We start from the raw sequence: 16,110 nt of genomic DNA, 5'->3' as shown, positions 1-16,110 counted from the left end.
ACATCAGCTGACCTTACAGTGTGCTGTAAAGTAGTACAGAGGCAATTATGCTTCACTCCTTGCATCTGATTAGCTTCACGCAGTGCAAAAATAGACAAAAGGGTTGTCAAGACTGCTTATTCTATATTTTTTTTATTATTATTGTTCTCTGTACATGTTCAAGCATATCGAACGTAGATAATGTGTATGTGTGTGTGTGTGTGTGTGTGTGTGTGTGTGTGTGTGTGTGTGTGTGTGTGTGTGTGTGTGTGTGTTCCCTATAGGTAGTGAGCCTGCTGTTGGAGAGGGAGCCTCTGGTGGTCTTGGAGCCCAGACCTGACTCACCCTGCCTTCCCTCAGCCCCCAGTCCATCACAGCCACAGCCCCCCAGGACTGAAGTCTCTATGGAAACGACCTTGAGTGGCAGAGCCAAGGACTACAGCTTTGTGACTGATGGTGAGAGGCAGGAGGAGGGGGCGCACACACACACACACACATAAAAGAAAGAAATAGACAGTGTCAGCCACACTCACAGACACACACACACACACACACACACACACACACACACACACACACGTGGCCCAGAGGTGAATGTGAGTCATCTGACAGCTACATTGTGGTTGCTGTCAGAGTCATCCAGGGCTGATGCTGCCCCAGTCCCCTGAGAAACCTTGAAGCTGCCTGTCTGTAGTTAAAGGGACAGTTCCCCCTTTCTACCAAGGAAACTGTGTGATAAGTTGTTAGGTAATGTGCACAATTATGATTTTCTGCCATATAAAATGTCATCATATGTGATATTTTATGGCAAAATAGATGCAGTAGAGGTGTAAAGTAACTTACGTATTTTTCTGAATATGTAATGTGATATGATATGTATGATGTTACTGAAGTATTGTACTTGAGTTACAGTTTTGAAGTGCTGGCACTTTACCTGAGTATTTCCATTTTGTGAGGCTTGCTGCACTTGCTACTTTTACTTCATTGTATTTCAGAAGGAAATCTTGTAGCTTTTACCCTGCTACATTTATCTGATGGCTGTAGCTACTAGGCAGTTCTCAGAATAAGCTTTTATATGCAACACATAAAATACAATGCATTATGGGGAGCGCCCCAGTGGCTTACTGTGTACAGTGTGTACCACATAATCTTAAGACTAAGCCACGGCGCCCCAGACAGTATGCTGCAGACACATACAGATACAGATACACAGATACACAGATACACACACACACACACACACACACACATACAGATGCAGGTTCAGAAACACATGACTGCCTCAACATCCCCTTCCGTCTCCTCTCTCCTCTAGAAAACACACAGGAGGTGGTTCTCAAGAAGAGTTTGTCTGGCCTGGGCTTCAGTTTTTACATCTCCCAGCTGACCGCCGGGCCGGACCGCGGCAGCGTGGTCCGCATCAAGCGGCTGTTTCAGGGACAGCCAGCGCTGGAGAGCGGCCTGCTGCGCGAGGGAGACATCATTCTCTCTGTCAACGGAGAGTCTGTTAAGGATCTTTCTTACCAGGTAATGTTTTGGGCTGTTTTTAGCATTTCAGCATTAATGAAGCATCAGTCGGCTTGTAAGGTTGCATCTGTCTTAGTTAACAGTGCCAATAAAGTTAATTAAACACAGAGCCTTGACACAGTAAACCAGATTAATGAACCACAGACAGATTAGCTGGTACTGTATCGAAAATAATCTTTAGACACCTTAGTGAAATACACAGTGCTAGCAGTTACTAAGTGACCCGCTGTCACATCAAATTATTTACATCATCCCATGCTATTTTACTTTAACATTTCAAGAATTCACTAAATAATAATGGTCATGTTTGCATTGCTGGACATGGGATGGAGCATCATCTTGTGGAGGGTTTATAATTTCACCTTTAGGTTCTCAGCTACATCACTGGTTTGCTAATCCTCTAATCTCATGTAACAGAAAATACCAAATGTCATGTTGTGATGTGGGTGTGTATGTGTGTATGGTTAATATGTGCTGTTTAATCTGTTGCACTGTGCTGCTGAGTAGTTGTAAGGGTCACAAATACACACAACAACATTTACTAAAATCCTGATTCGTACATATTTAGTAAGCTGTTAAGACAGATAGATAAATTAGCCATCTGTGCACCCCTTTCACCCACCAACACATACAGTATTTACTCAAGCGGGCGATCCAGGCATTCCTATTATCAGGAAATGTGACCACAAGGAAGGAAGGTTTTTGTCAGAGAAGAACTTCCTTGTGGTCACATTTCCTGATATTTTGAGTGCCTGGGTCATTTGATCATATAGAACAACCAGTCATCTTATTGTATATCTCATATAGTTTTTCCTGTGCTGTCTCAGAGGGTTTTGTTCCTGCTACGTGGCGCTCCATCTGAAGTTCACCTGCTCATTTGCCGACCAGCGTCTGGAGTATTTTTTGATGCAGATGACAACACGCTGGTGAGTTCCTACAAACACACATGCTCCCATAAACACATACACAGATTCATGCACAAATGAAGACCCTCACAATTCAGCCCCAGTATAACAAGATAGACCTTCTCATCTCCTGTGTGACACCACAGAGTCCTGGTCTATCCCGTGAGGTCCGATCCAAGTCTCTGGACATCCGACTGGGAGAGGACTACAGCCAGCTCCTCAAGTTTCAAAATGATGTCAACGATGTCAACATGGCTGCCCAGAAACAGCCCGCTGCCCAAGAGGAAGATGTCGTCAGTGCTGTGGAGAAAAGCCCTGAACCTGCTGCAGCTTTGGTGCCCCACGAGAACAAAGGGAGTCTGGACTGTGAAGCATTTGCTAACCAGACTCCACCATCTCCTGTTCGCTCACCTCCATCGCCTATTTCACCTCCATCACCAGTCTCACCTGCATCGCCTGCATCACCCACCTCACCCACTTCTGGTTCTCCACCAGTCCCACCAGAATCATTACCAAACATGGAGAAACAAGATGAACAGAAGGAAGTGGAGGCAAAGGAGGAGAACAAGGATGGGGGTGAAGAGGCTGCCAAGTCATCAGGCTCAGCTCTGGAGCTTATGGATGTCTGTCCCAAGACTGGTTCAAAGCCTGTATATGCTAGGTAATATGCCACATAGACACAGCCACACACATACATCACAACATAGTTCAAGGATTCAAGGATTCAAGGAACTTTATTGTCATACCAGCTCACATTTACACATTAGTGGTACAAAATTAGGACTCAGGTTCCGGTATAAGCCTAAATAAATCAATAAAGCAAGGTTAAAAAAAAAAAGTGTAAATATAAAATATAAAATATAGAATATATAAGCATAAACAGTATATATAAATATAAACAATATGTATAAATATAAACAGTATATATATAATATAAACAGTGTATATGAATAGATATAAGCAGCATATATAAATGGACCAAGTGACAGAACTCGACGTCTGGTACTGGGATTCAGGAGCTGTTAGACTTGATACACAAACAGTGCTGAAATTAGCTTGTGAGTGGTAAACACACATGTTAGTGATTTTGCACTTATGGTGGAAAGTGATTTGTGCAGGAAAAAGGGAGAAAGAGAGAATGAGATGGGAGAGGGTGGGAGACTACAGAGCATGGCTCGAGTTCAAGGAGTGAAGGAGGAGTTAGTGCAATTTATCCATCCAGATAGTTTCTGTGTGGTTTCCAGTAATTTTTTTATCTTCCATGTTAAAAGAAAGATGATTTCCTGCCATAGAAAGTGCAGATAGAGTCAGTTTGCCAGTGTTCTCCTGCAGAAAATAGCTCCCAATGAAACTCTTTGCCTGTGAGGGCTGAGTAGCCATGTCATTGTTTTGAGAGTTTTTCCACATTTAATTTCTTTCTTAATTTCTGGTTTTAGCTCTATAAAAGAATACCTGGCTAACCCCATTGGATTGAGGTACCAGGAGACAAATACGATTTTGACAGATATTTACAAACCTCCTCAAATCACCCAGAAAGTATCTGAATGGAAAATTTTTTTTTTTGTACTTTGAGTGAACTGTTCCTTCCAGTGTATGAAGTGTATAACATACTTTATGTGTTTAAATGCAGTGGAGTCAGAGAGGGGGCAGATGGAAGTCTGACCTACTGCCTGATGGGAAATGGACTGACTATCCTGGCAGATGAAGAGTACCTGACCATCAGCTCCACCGTCGAGCCTCCTCACAGCCTTCCTTCCATCACTCCCAGTCTGGTCACTTATACCCCAGCAACCAACATCACCTCTCAAACCTCCAAAAACACCTCCATGGCCTCTAGTCACAGTTTTCATAATGCAAACCTCACCCCGCACATCCCCAGTACCTCCGTCTTAATCCCCAGCCTCTCCTCTGACACCCTTACCACATGTGCCCTGTCGCACCCATCTCAGCCTCTCACAACCCAGCCACCCAAGACCCAGCCCCACCCTATCCAGCAGGCATTACTTTCAAGTCACAGTCTCACCTCCAAAAACATCAGGTCAGTGGTGCCTCCGTCTCACGCTCCTCCTCCTCCACCCACTCCCATTACGACTCAGGTCATCTGCTCGGCACCTCCCTGCACAAACCCCCCTGCCCTGACCCTGCCACTCACACCGCCGCCTCCCCCTGCTCAGAGCCACACACAGCTGGAAGAAGAACCAGAGAAGAAAGAAAAAGAATACAAGGACGATGATGATGACGAGGATGATGAGGACGATGATGAGGATCGTAGAAAGGCAAGTTTACAATGTTTGATATTTTCCCCCATTTTACCTCTGAGAGTGCCAAGGAGGCTATGGTATGCCTCTGTTAGTTTGTCTGTCTGTCAGCAGGATATCTCAAAATCATACCAAAAGATTTTCATAAAATTTTGCAGACAAACTGTGCTTGGCAAAAGTTCTAATTACCTAGATTTTAGACAGTCCCACTTGTTTCAACTGGTTTTAAGATTTTTTTTAATAAGGCAGAATAAGGCAGATCAGCCCACAAGTACCAAGAAAACACTTGATTCAAGAAAATTCTTCCAAAAAAGTTGATCAGCTTTGGAAACGAGTGGGTTTATCCCATTCCACTGGCAGAATTTATCACTTGCTTGAAGAAAAACAGGAACTAAATGATAGTTTTTACTGTGTGGACCTATGTTTGCAGTTTTGTCTAAAAAGAAAAAAATAAACTAAATGATGTCTCTGCTTGTAACAGGAAGTTCGATAATTGTTCAGCATTGGTGAGGGTTGTTGTTTTTTTTTTTGTTTTTTTTGCCTGGCAGGGACGGATTAAGGAATTTGAGCTGCATGTGGTTTTGACCAAGTCCAGGAGTGGAAGTTTTGGATTCACCATCACCCGCAGCAAGCTGGACAACTGCTACTACATACAGGAAATTCTTGACAACCCTGCCAAGATAGATGGACGACTCAGAGCAGGAGACAGGCTCATCACGGTAAACACACACACACACACACACACACACACACACATTCCTGGACATTCATGGTGCATGATTCTGTTTCTGTCATTTGTCCCCAGGTAAACGGGCATGACGTCACCAGTGTGACAGATGATGTCGCCATGACAATTCTCAGGTCATCTCCGAGGAGACTGAGCATGACCGTTGGGAGGGCAGTTACAAACCTGGTGGCTCCGCCTTCTTGCGACAGCCTGCCAGATATTGTTCTGTACAAGACACCTTCAGGACAGCTTGGTGTGTGACCGCATATGCTTTCACACACAATTCACGTCATTTTTACAAACATACCACTGTATATCAAGTCGTTTGCGGTGTGTTACTGTGTATTTGTGTGCTTGTGTATGTGTGTGCTCTCCCAGGTATAAAGCTAACAGGTGGCATTGGCAGCAGATGGCAGGGCATATACTGTCTGGAGGTGGTGCCAGGCTCCCCAGCCAGTGAGGAGGGCAGTGTCCAACCCAATGACAAGATCCTCTACATCTGTGGCAGGTGCACCCTGGGAATGACCCTGGAGGACGCGGTCAAGGCCTGTGAGATCGCCCCTCGCAAAGTGAAACTAAAAATCATCAGGTATGGGTCTGCAAAGGCTCGAGAGATAGACAGAAAAAGAGAAAGAGAACAAGAGAGGGGTAGAACCTGTGTGTGCACGCTCATTTTGAGTGACTGTGCTGTTTTATGTCTCTCCAATCTCACAGAGAGGACCAGCCAGTGACTCCCAAGGCTAAATGGAACGGTAGGAGCTTGTGTTACATTGCTGTGGCATTTTTGGATGATTTTAGCTGCATGAGCAATCCAAGGACAGATATACAGGCTAGTTTGGTTGTTGCAAGCACTGATGCACTGCCTGGAAACAAGCTATGTTTATGGTCAGCTGAGCAACGGCAATTTAAGTTGAGCCATTACTAGACAGGACACAGGTCAGACAGAAAATTATTGCTTCCTCAGCCACTCCTTTGATTTCACTGCTTTGTGGTAAGCGTTGTAAATTGTATTTGCACTTAGCCCTTGTAACACAGAAGAGTTGCATAATTTAAGGTAATACACTTCTAAATAAATCTTCCATTTGCAGGTCTGTTTGACTGGAAGAAAGACAGGAAGTTCTTTGCTCGTTTTGAAGACCCAGGCTCTCCAGAGAAAGAGTCTCCTACTGAGGATGGTGAGGATCCTTTTCTCCTTTTATTCCTCGATTTCCATTTCCTCTTAGACTCCACCACCATAACTGGCTTCCTATTTAACCCTTTTGCTTGTTGTCTCTTTGTTTGAGTGAAGCCAGAGCTCATCACTGAAAGATGGCTCTCTTTGCAGCTGTGTGTGTGTGCATGTGTGTGTGTGTGTGTGTGTGTGTATGTGATCTGAATGCTGACAGACAGATACTGGGCTCTCACTGCAGGATTAATAATTAGCAAGCCTCTGGGCCTCCACTGGCGTATTGGACTGCAGGGCATCACAGACAAACACGCTCGCACACACACCGGCCCATTGACATACAGCCAGTGGTCTATAGGGCAGGTATCTCAGTTGCCTAGAGACAGTGCAGTAGGCTATGAGTTAGGTGGCAGGCAGAGGTAAAGAACAGTGGACGGGGGCAGTCTGAAAAGACCAGCGTTATTTACCTGTCATAGAAGAGACCCACCTGTCAACACTTCTTCAAAATGGCCAAAGAGGTGGGAGGTCAGTGTGAGTTGGATTTTCTTGTGCGAGCTGTCATTGGCTGAGAATGGATGGTTTGAAATTTGGGCAAATTGAACATTTCAAATGTTAGTTGCATGAGAGTAGAAGTCCAGTAGTATACGATTATTTGACTAAGTTTGATCTGTGCCCGATGAATGCAAAATAACCAGGTGCAAGAAGTTGTTTTGTCTGAAGTGGCTGCTGGCTGACTCATTTATAATCCCTTCTGTCTGTTTGTTTGTTTGTTTGTTTTTTCAGCTGAAGCTATTTGTAGGAGTGCTGGAAAATTCAGATGTCTGTCTCTCACTTCAGAACAGGATGTAAGTTTCTGATCATGACATAAAATTTATGTCTGGAAAAAAAAAAACTCTCTGATCTCCTCTTACTTTACAAATTCACCATCTTCCTCCTAAATTTTTTATCAGCTAATGCCAGCTCTCTCATCACCTCTCTTTATAACTGTCTATCTCTGAACTGTCTGATGACACACACTGTAACCTGAGTCTGATGCACACCAATCTGCGCTTACACTCTCTGCTGGGCATCCTATGGGTGTGTGCATATTTGTTTGTGTGTGCAAAATAGGCTTCTTGTACACCTGATTCATAAATGACCGTTTTGTTGCCGTTAACTGCTGGTGTCCCCTTACTAAAAACTCTAAAATAGAAGGAATTTGCAATTTGCTGGTGAAAAGAGAGTCCATTACAAACACAGAAAATGATTCCACCTTTCTGTCTTTGTCTCTTTTCTCACTCTGTGTCCTCCAATCCTTCTTTTCCTCCTCCTTTTCTCCTCCGTCAGAGTTGCATCATGCAAGTGGAGTTTACTAAACCAGAGGGAGGGGGCTTGGGATTTGCTCTGGTTGGAGGAACAAATGGCAGCATGCTCAGAGTGAGGGAAATCTGCTCTGGCGGTGTTGCTGAGCAGGATGGTCGCCTGAGAGTTGGGGATATTCTACTGGAGGTAACTAGCCATCATACATCCTCAGCAATTCCAATGTTTTTTCACCTCAGTGGTGCCAACTCTGATCCTTACTGTGTGTTTTTAGGTGAATGGTGTAATAGTGTCTGGGTTGAGCCACAGTAAGGTGGTGGATATCCTGCGCAAGGCTGAGGGCACTGTGCAGCTCACCATCTGTAGAGACATCCTGCCTTTAACCTACTCTGAATCGCCCACACCACCCAACATGGCCGCCCAACCTGGGCCTATTTTAGCCGAGCAGCCAGCTCCTGTGTCCACCCCTGACACCTGTTCTTCACCTGACATCGTTCTGGATAAACCAGTTGAGCGTCCCCCTGGTATGAGCTCCTACATCTTACCTGTTAATGTGACTTTATTAGCAGAAATAGTATAATAGTGCTGAGATATGTCATGGACTTTGGTTAATCTTGTTGACCTAGAGGCGACTTCTGATCCTGTGGTTAACGTAGAAGATGTGCTCCATCCCTCATCACCTCATCCCACACAGCGACTGGCTGTAGTAAAAGATGAGAATGCCATCCAACAGGTAGCACAAGCATGAATGTGCACACACTAACACATGCACAAGCACACACACACACACACAAATGTGCAGCCATTACACTGTGCACCCTTGTCAAAACTGAATCATTCTTTACTAATTTTTTCTCCTCCCTCTTCTTAATATCTCACTCCTTGTTTCTATCTGTTGCCACCTCCGGCTCCCTGTCTGTTGAATAGGAGAGCTGTAACAGCACCCCCTCTCATCAAGCTTGCTGCCCATCCCTCAATGTCACTGACATTTTGCATGGAGCCTCTGACAGGTAGTAGATCCCCCAAATTACTTTCCTCTGTTTTTATCTGCCTTATTTTTCCTCTCTCCCTTTCTTTTCTCCAGTTTGTGTTTTGTTCTTCTGAGTGTTCCATCTTTAACCACAAGGAGGCAGCAGAGAGCAATAAATAAAACACCCGACTGGTACAATATTTGGCTGTTGTGCACCATGATAAACTCCTATCAGACAAACATAGTTTAACAATTAGGACTTGTGTAGTGTAATATCGTCTGTAGAGAACCAAAAGTATGACAGAACTACATAGATGTATTAGCGTCTTGTCTATACTGCATTTTAGGTGGAAAGGTCGCAGGGAAAGGAAGCTCAGCCTTGCATGATTTCATCCCCTCCTACCGAAGAGTAAAAATGGTCTGGTCTCACCCCTGCCCCCTGAATCCCCCAGGAAACAAGTCGTGACCACACTTTTTGACCAACCCTGCAAAGATATCAGGAAGAGCCAGTCAGACGGCTGGAGCACCGAAGAAGAAGATGATGATGCCTTTGACCCTACCAAACAGGAAGTGACCTCACCCCCAACAGGTAGCTATTCATCTGTGCTACTGCCAGGGTTTCAGTGGGCAAATGTTACAAATCCAAGCTACCTGTAAACTCACCCTTTCCTCTCTCTTCTTTTCTCTGCAGGCCCACCCATAGTGTCTGAGGAAGAGCTGGCCAGCTTAGCTCTCATTACTCCATCTAAAACCGGCCAGTATTCAGGCTCCAGGGTCAAAGCACTTATCCAGATTTTACAGCATCAACTGGATCAGCAGGAACTGGTTAAAGAGTTCATGGTGTGTATGGGGAAATAGGAAATGTACACAATAACCAATCAGTGCATTTCACAAGTCTGATCGCTGAGAAGTTGTCATCACTAAATATATATCCTTTCTTAATCTGCCTTTTTATTTTTAATTTTTTCTATGCCAGAATAAATCAGATCAAATCATAATGGTATTAACAAACGGGTATCAAAAGGGTAGATACAGATATTACCCAGTCAATGTGCTCATCTGCAATTTTGTACATGAAAGAAACTGAAAATATAGTCCACAAAGTGTAGGACAATCATGCAAACCTTTTTATTGCACCAGCATCCATGTTTGGCATTTCCTCATTTAAATCATAACATTAGGAACCCTACAGAGGCCATTATCTCTCAGCCTGACACATTTACAAATGCACACACATGTATGCAAACACTCTCACACTCGCTTCACTCATTTGTGCAATGCAGTGTTACACTACAGCAATGGACATGCTGTGAGCCAGTTGTATTATCTTGAGGATTCAGATGATTGTGCTTGTTATGATGGTGTTATTATGGTTGATGTTGTCGGTTGCAGAGTCTGGAGCACCTGAAGCCCTCCGACAACTGTGTGGTGGGGAAAGCCCCTGAGAATAGAGACAAGAACCGCTACAGAGACATCCTGCCCTGTGAGTCTCATTCACCTGAATGGGAATTTCAGTTTTGCCACTTTTACCTTTTGCAGGCAGAATCCTTATTTAACTGTTACTTTCTCCATTTGTTGAAACCGCTGTGCTTCATTTTATGTTCCCCTGTTGGAGTTTTTATTGGTGGGCTAGTGCTTGTAAATTCTGGATACTCACAGACTTGGCATTTATAGGAGAGCTTGTTTGTTAGCTCTCTTCTTAGCAGCCCAGTTTAAGCTGACACTCAGTTCTTTGCTTTAGGGACTGGGATATTTGCTTACGGCACTTAGGTACAAGTAATTTCCTACACTAGCATCAGTAATTCACCAGTGCCAAACTAAAAATTTCCTTGGAGCCTAATATTTGTTGGGGGAGGGTGTCATTCCAACACTATATTTATCAGGTATTTATCATTTTTAGAAATATGACAGTTTGAGGATCAAGCTGCAAAGTGTGATTTCCTTTTTATGAAAATGTCTTGTGTGTATAATTTCAGAAGGTTAATAGAGGCAGCCTTGATTTGCAGGGTAACATGGAACATGTAATCACTGAAGCACACACAAGCTATGTAAAAAAAAAAAAAAAAGAAAAAAGAAAAAAAAAAGAGGCATTTACACTGTCTGCTTCATAAGACATACAAAAAAGTGTATTTGTGTGTGTGTGTTTGTGTGCATACACACCTGAAAGTTTATTCCTCCAAATTTGGGTAGCATTCATAACATTGATATTGGGAGAGTGAGAACAAATTCTTTTGGTTTCGCTCTGTAATTAGGAGCACTAGCATGTTCTTAATGCAGACCACGCAGGAAAACCCATTAGTGTGCAAGCTTGACATGCACACACATCTACAAACGCACATGTGCATACACAAACTCACACAGAAGCATTTACTTTTTTCAGCCTTTTGAGTTGTGTCTGTTGTGTCAGAGGCAAGATGAATGAGAGTGATGAAAAAGATAGTGACCCCCGGTGGAATACCAGTACACCTCTCCATATGCCTTGTTGCCTGCAGCCTCTTTCTAACCAGTGTTTGTGCAAGTGGTCCTAACAAGCAGCACTTTGTTTATTGGGAATACCGATGCCATCCATAACTAATAGCTTTTAACTATTTTATTTAGCAAGAAACATTTTGGGACTGTGGTTTTTGACCTCCCAAGGAGGGGGGCGTGAGGCTAACCCAGAGAACATTCCTATCCAACCTCAGTCTATCACCCCTCGCGTCATCAACAACCCTCCTCACAGCACTGGTTTGTTAAGGCCTGCTCTGCAACTCAAGGCTGTTTACTTGGTTTTATTTACTGTACTTTTAGATAGTGTGCCACTGGCAAAACAACAAGGTAATATTGTCTGTTTTTTTTTTTTTTTTTGAGGGCCTCTATGGGACAGTGATATAATATGACTATTGCAGTTAGTCATTCAAGAATAAATGCACACTGAAGCATGCACAGATACATGCACAATAACCATGTGTACATGCACAGAAGAAAAGAGAATTCTCTGAGTAATCAGGTTAAGGCAGGAAATTAGATAACACGTTTAGCGTTGTTGTCTTACTCGGATTAATCAAAAACCCGTTTACATGCAAGAAACCAGGTTACGGTCAGTAATCGTGTTACCCTCTCCCAACCCCTGATGTAACCTGATTACTCACCGTAACCTGGTTTCTTGGGTGCATGTAAATGTAGTCTGTGTTATTTGGGTTTCTCTGATTCTTTAGCCCAATTATGGAAACTAGGATTCTCAGATACATGGCATTTCTGAAACTGAGAATCACTGAAGTGCATGTAAACACACTGACTGTTTATAACCCACTGAATCATTGCCTGTTTTCTTTTTCCTCTTCCTGTTCTTCCCTCTCTTTGACTTTGATAGACGACAAAACCCGTGTAGCCATTGGGGAGAACCAGGACTACATCAACGCCAGCTACATCCGCATGCAGGTTGGTGCTGAAGAGTTCTTCTACATCTCCTGCCAGGGCCCACTGCCTTCCACAGTGCCAGCCTTCTGGCAGATGATCTGGGAAAACAAGTCTGATCTCATTGCCATGATGACCCAGGAAGTCGAAAGGGGAAGGGTCAAATGTCACAAGTACTGGCCAGAGAAGCTGGGTGTGCCGCTGGACACCGGCAAGTACCGGCTTCACCTGGAGAACCACCAGTACCTGGAGTACTTCCACATTAAGGTCATTCGCATGGTGGAGACAAAGGTGAGTGAGAGAGGCGAGTGAAATGCTCCTCTGCCACTGGTGATAGCATTGTTATGACTATCTAACCCTAAGTTGGCATTTTTGCCCGTTTAGTGTGCCTTGAAGTGGGACATTCTTGAAATCCTTGTCGTTCCAGAGCGGTGAGACCCACTTTGTCCGTCACCTTAAGTTCACCCACTGGCCCGACCACGGCGTGCCGCACTGCTCAGAGCAGCTGGTTCGCTTCATCCGCTACCTGAGGGCGGTGCACCACAAGGGACCCGTCACCGTGCACTGCAGCGCTGGCATTGGACGCACAGGAGTCCTCATCTGCACCGACATCATCCTCAGCCTGGTAGAGAATGATTTGCCTGTGAGTGGAAGCCATTGTAGTTTTTGTTCAATGATTAATTTTTATTACGGCATGCTGTAATCCTAAGATAGTTCACAAACATGCTGTAACACCTCTCTCCTTTCCGTGTCCTCAGATTAATGTGAGTGACATTGTAAAGGAGATGAGACTTCAGCGGTATGGGATGATTCAGACTAAGGTCAGTGGGCATTGAAGGATTAAAGTTCAAAGGTCAAACTTTAAAGCAAACAGTTCCCAAAAGCAAGACGTGCCCTTTGTCTCTTTCGTTTCAGGAACAGTATCTCTTCTGCTACAAGGTCTGGTTGGAGGTTTTACAGGGCATTTTACAGCTCCATGGCAACCAGTGGCTACCGGAAAGCCCCCATGACCACAAAGTAGTTTGACTGTTTCCACCTCACTTCACCTTAAGCGCAGGCTGTGTATGACCATGTACCGTATATCACAGCACAGACTGGTGGTAATTTTATCTTTGGCTGTGTATGTTTTTAGTTAGCTTGAGTATGAACACTGTAATTCTTTTCTGTTTTGATATTTTGCGCTGAGGCCTGCTGTTTAATTATTAGAAGGCAGACCTCAGCTTTAAATTTTTGTTCTTGTATGTGTTCTCGGTGCTGTGATTATGTCCATAATTTAACTTAGATCACTGAGTTTATTGCCTTTTCAAGGCTTAGTGATTTGCCTTCTGTGACTAGCAATATATTTTTTTTGATTTTGTGTTACTTTGTTTGTGTTACGTTGTTTGAATGTATCTCTTTTATTATCCTCCATGTCTTTTCATTTGCAGATTGCATTTATTTTTTAACAGCCATATTGCATGGAAATTAAATGCTGGTAATAATCTAGAATGTATTAACCAGCACATCTTTTATCCAGCAAGAATGTCACCTAGGTCATCAAAGTGCACAAGCATAAGTTTATCATACCAAAGTGTATCTATTTGAAATCTTGATGAGTAGAGTTTGATGAAGCATTATGTTAACATGTCATGAAGTTAAGTGCATTTTTATCCTGGAAATAAGGGCATTAGCATAAGGACATTGTTTATTTCTCTATTCATTAACCAAGGAAGTGAAAAGAATCAAGTGCCTTGGAATGACTCACTCCCCTCGCTTCATATTGACCCCGGTCCCTCTTGTCACAAGGGGTCAAAGACGAGGAGCAAGGAATTGATTTGAAAGCACAGAGCAGTGGTTACTCAAAGTGGTAAAGTAGCATGTGCAGCTTTCTGTCTGTGCATGGTCACTTTAACAAAGGTGGAAGTTTTGTTGATCAAAACCAGAGGACTACTGAACCTTACTTTTTCTTAAATGAAGTAAGTTGTAAACACAGAGGCTATGTAAAGTTTGTGCACCACCAATCCGTTTTTGATTGTTGGCCCTTTTTGTCTAAATAATTATCATCACTACATAAGTCTTACACAGATAATATTAAGTTGTACACCCTAATACAGATAATGAATGGTATAGCATAACAAATACATGCATTAAATACATAAAGGCACTCATTACTATTGTTTCAGTATAATATGGTTGATGTGTTCACAGTAGGGAGTCGTGTACTTTGTAGGCAAGGGCACAAAATTTTCACTGATGTTCCTGTTGTCTAAATAACTAAATAATAGCAACTTTAGGTATAATTTGATATGTGACAACATCCTTTATCTGTATTCCATAGTATTTTTTATGCAAACTTGGCCAAAAAGTACAAAAAAACAAGAGGTTTACAAACTTTCCATTTGCCACCTTAGATGTATATGATGTACAAAGTAAAGAGCTACATACAGTACATCCACTATGCATCTGCAAGTCACAGATCAAAGAGTCACAGCTGCTGGTTTCACCCTCAGCCTTTGGCTTAACTGCTTGTAGGCCTGGACGTTTTAGCTGCTATCGAACAGCACCTCTCTTATTGCATGCTGTTATTCAAAGTACAGAAGCCTGAGCTATGGAGTTTTCCTAAATGATTTGAACATGATCAAGCTGTGGAATGTAACAAAGCAATACTCTCCACGAGGAGAGGGGCACAGAATGTCAGCCTCTTACGAACTGTCTTTAACATGTTGCATCACACACTTATGCAGTACTGTACTTTTGCCATGTGGATGGCTATGTGCAGCCATCAGCCTCTGTACTGTGTATGTAACATTTATTCACTTAATACTGGTAGTTTGGCTTCCAGTAAGAAGAAGCTATCATTCATGTGCAGGTTGATGATCTCTTTGAGATCCAGTTGAGAATGTCTTTTCTCCGGAGAAGGATTTTTCTTTACGGAAAATGCACACAAAGCACATTTTGCATTCATCTGTGAAAATGCATCTTGTACAGTCAAACAAGTGCTTACACAATAGCAGTGTGAAATGTAATAACCCTTAATTGCACAAATGCTCATTTATGCTGAATTAATATCTTGTCACTGTACCATAACCACTATGTAACCAATGACTGAGAACAATATAATACCTCTCTCTTTAATTAAAAACTATTCTGAAACATGTTGGTCTATGACACAGTGTGTTATTCACTCTGATCGTGAATATAATAAAACCCAAGAGGATATATTTCTTTAAATTCACCTACAGTGTAAGAGCAACGGAGAGGGTTTTCCCTGACGGCATACACAGAAGAGAGAGCCGGAGACGGCCCTAAATCTAATTCCACTGAGCCCCCACTCCACTTTTACTGCAGGGGTATACTCCCTCTCGGGTTTTACTGCAGGATAAATAAGCTGGTCTCACAGGGGTCTTTGTGACAGCATGGAAACCCCTGGAAATACACTGCATGCTCCGCACGCATGTAAACCTGACGCTGGGGGAAGCCACGGAGCAGATTTACTCCTTCACTCATTCAGTCTCTCTCTCTCTCTCTCTCTCTCTCACTCTCTCTCTCTCTCTCTCCCCCTACTGCCCTTGTGCACTCTTATTATCACCCACCGCACCCCCACCTCACCCACCCTCACCCTCCTCTTTCTCTCCTCAGTCCCAGCTCTCAACTCAGACCTTGTTATTGCTGTAACTTATGGCGGGATGGACCTCAACGCAGTTATTCAAGGCCCATTTATGGTTGTATCACTTTCATTAAACTGTTGTCCTCTCAAATTTGAACCTAGATTGGAAAAATTAACAACCGACTCGATGACTCCGATGTAATATATAAAAGTCTGAGAAGGTAATGTTGAAAAATCTCTTAAAACCCAAAGTGAACCTGTAAAGACTGGTGAAGGAGGAAGTGTGATGAGGATTATC

General features: G+C 43.2%; 1 protein-coding gene across 1 annotated transcript in view; it reads left to right on the top strand.

Annotated features, from left to right (window-relative positions):
* The window catches only part of ptpn20 (protein tyrosine phosphatase non-receptor type 20), a 30,092-nt gene extending 14,731 nt beyond the window's left edge, over positions 1 to 15,361 (top strand). Inside the window, exons 25-46 of the mRNA XM_030070896.1 lie at positions 264 to 435; positions 1,295 to 1,506; positions 2,334 to 2,432; positions 2,558 to 3,072; positions 4,042 to 4,687; positions 5,218 to 5,388; positions 5,475 to 5,649; positions 5,775 to 5,985; positions 6,111 to 6,148; positions 6,485 to 6,571; positions 7,345 to 7,406; positions 7,888 to 8,049; positions 8,135 to 8,384; positions 8,487 to 8,593; positions 8,788 to 8,870; positions 9,283 to 9,419; positions 9,522 to 9,670; positions 10,223 to 10,313; positions 12,183 to 12,517; positions 12,654 to 12,869; positions 12,985 to 13,047; positions 13,142 to 15,361. Of these exons, the coding sequence (XP_029926756.1) occupies positions 264 to 435; positions 1,295 to 1,506; positions 2,334 to 2,432; positions 2,558 to 3,072; positions 4,042 to 4,687; positions 5,218 to 5,388; positions 5,475 to 5,649; positions 5,775 to 5,985; positions 6,111 to 6,148; positions 6,485 to 6,571; positions 7,345 to 7,406; positions 7,888 to 8,049; positions 8,135 to 8,384; positions 8,487 to 8,593; positions 8,788 to 8,870; positions 9,283 to 9,419; positions 9,522 to 9,670; positions 10,223 to 10,313; positions 12,183 to 12,517; positions 12,654 to 12,869; positions 12,985 to 13,047; positions 13,142 to 13,252 (4,092 nt within the window). The 3' untranslated portion in view covers positions 13,253 to 15,361. The remainder of the gene's footprint in view (positions 1 to 263; positions 436 to 1,294; positions 1,507 to 2,333; positions 2,433 to 2,557; positions 3,073 to 4,041; positions 4,688 to 5,217; positions 5,389 to 5,474; positions 5,650 to 5,774; positions 5,986 to 6,110; positions 6,149 to 6,484; positions 6,572 to 7,344; positions 7,407 to 7,887; positions 8,050 to 8,134; positions 8,385 to 8,486; positions 8,594 to 8,787; positions 8,871 to 9,282; positions 9,420 to 9,521; positions 9,671 to 10,222; positions 10,314 to 12,182; positions 12,518 to 12,653; positions 12,870 to 12,984; positions 13,048 to 13,141) is intronic.
* The last annotated feature ends 749 nt before the right edge of the window (positions 15,362 to 16,110 follow it).

The sequence above is a fragment of the Myripristis murdjan genome, chromosome 15 (genome assembly GCF_902150065.1).
Source record: "Myripristis murdjan chromosome 15, fMyrMur1.1, whole genome shotgun sequence".
Taxonomy (NCBI): domain Eukaryota; kingdom Metazoa; phylum Chordata; class Actinopteri; order Holocentriformes; family Holocentridae; genus Myripristis; species Myripristis murdjan.
Note: the sequence above shows the minus strand (reverse complement) of the source record. Positions and strands in the feature narration are given on the sequence as shown.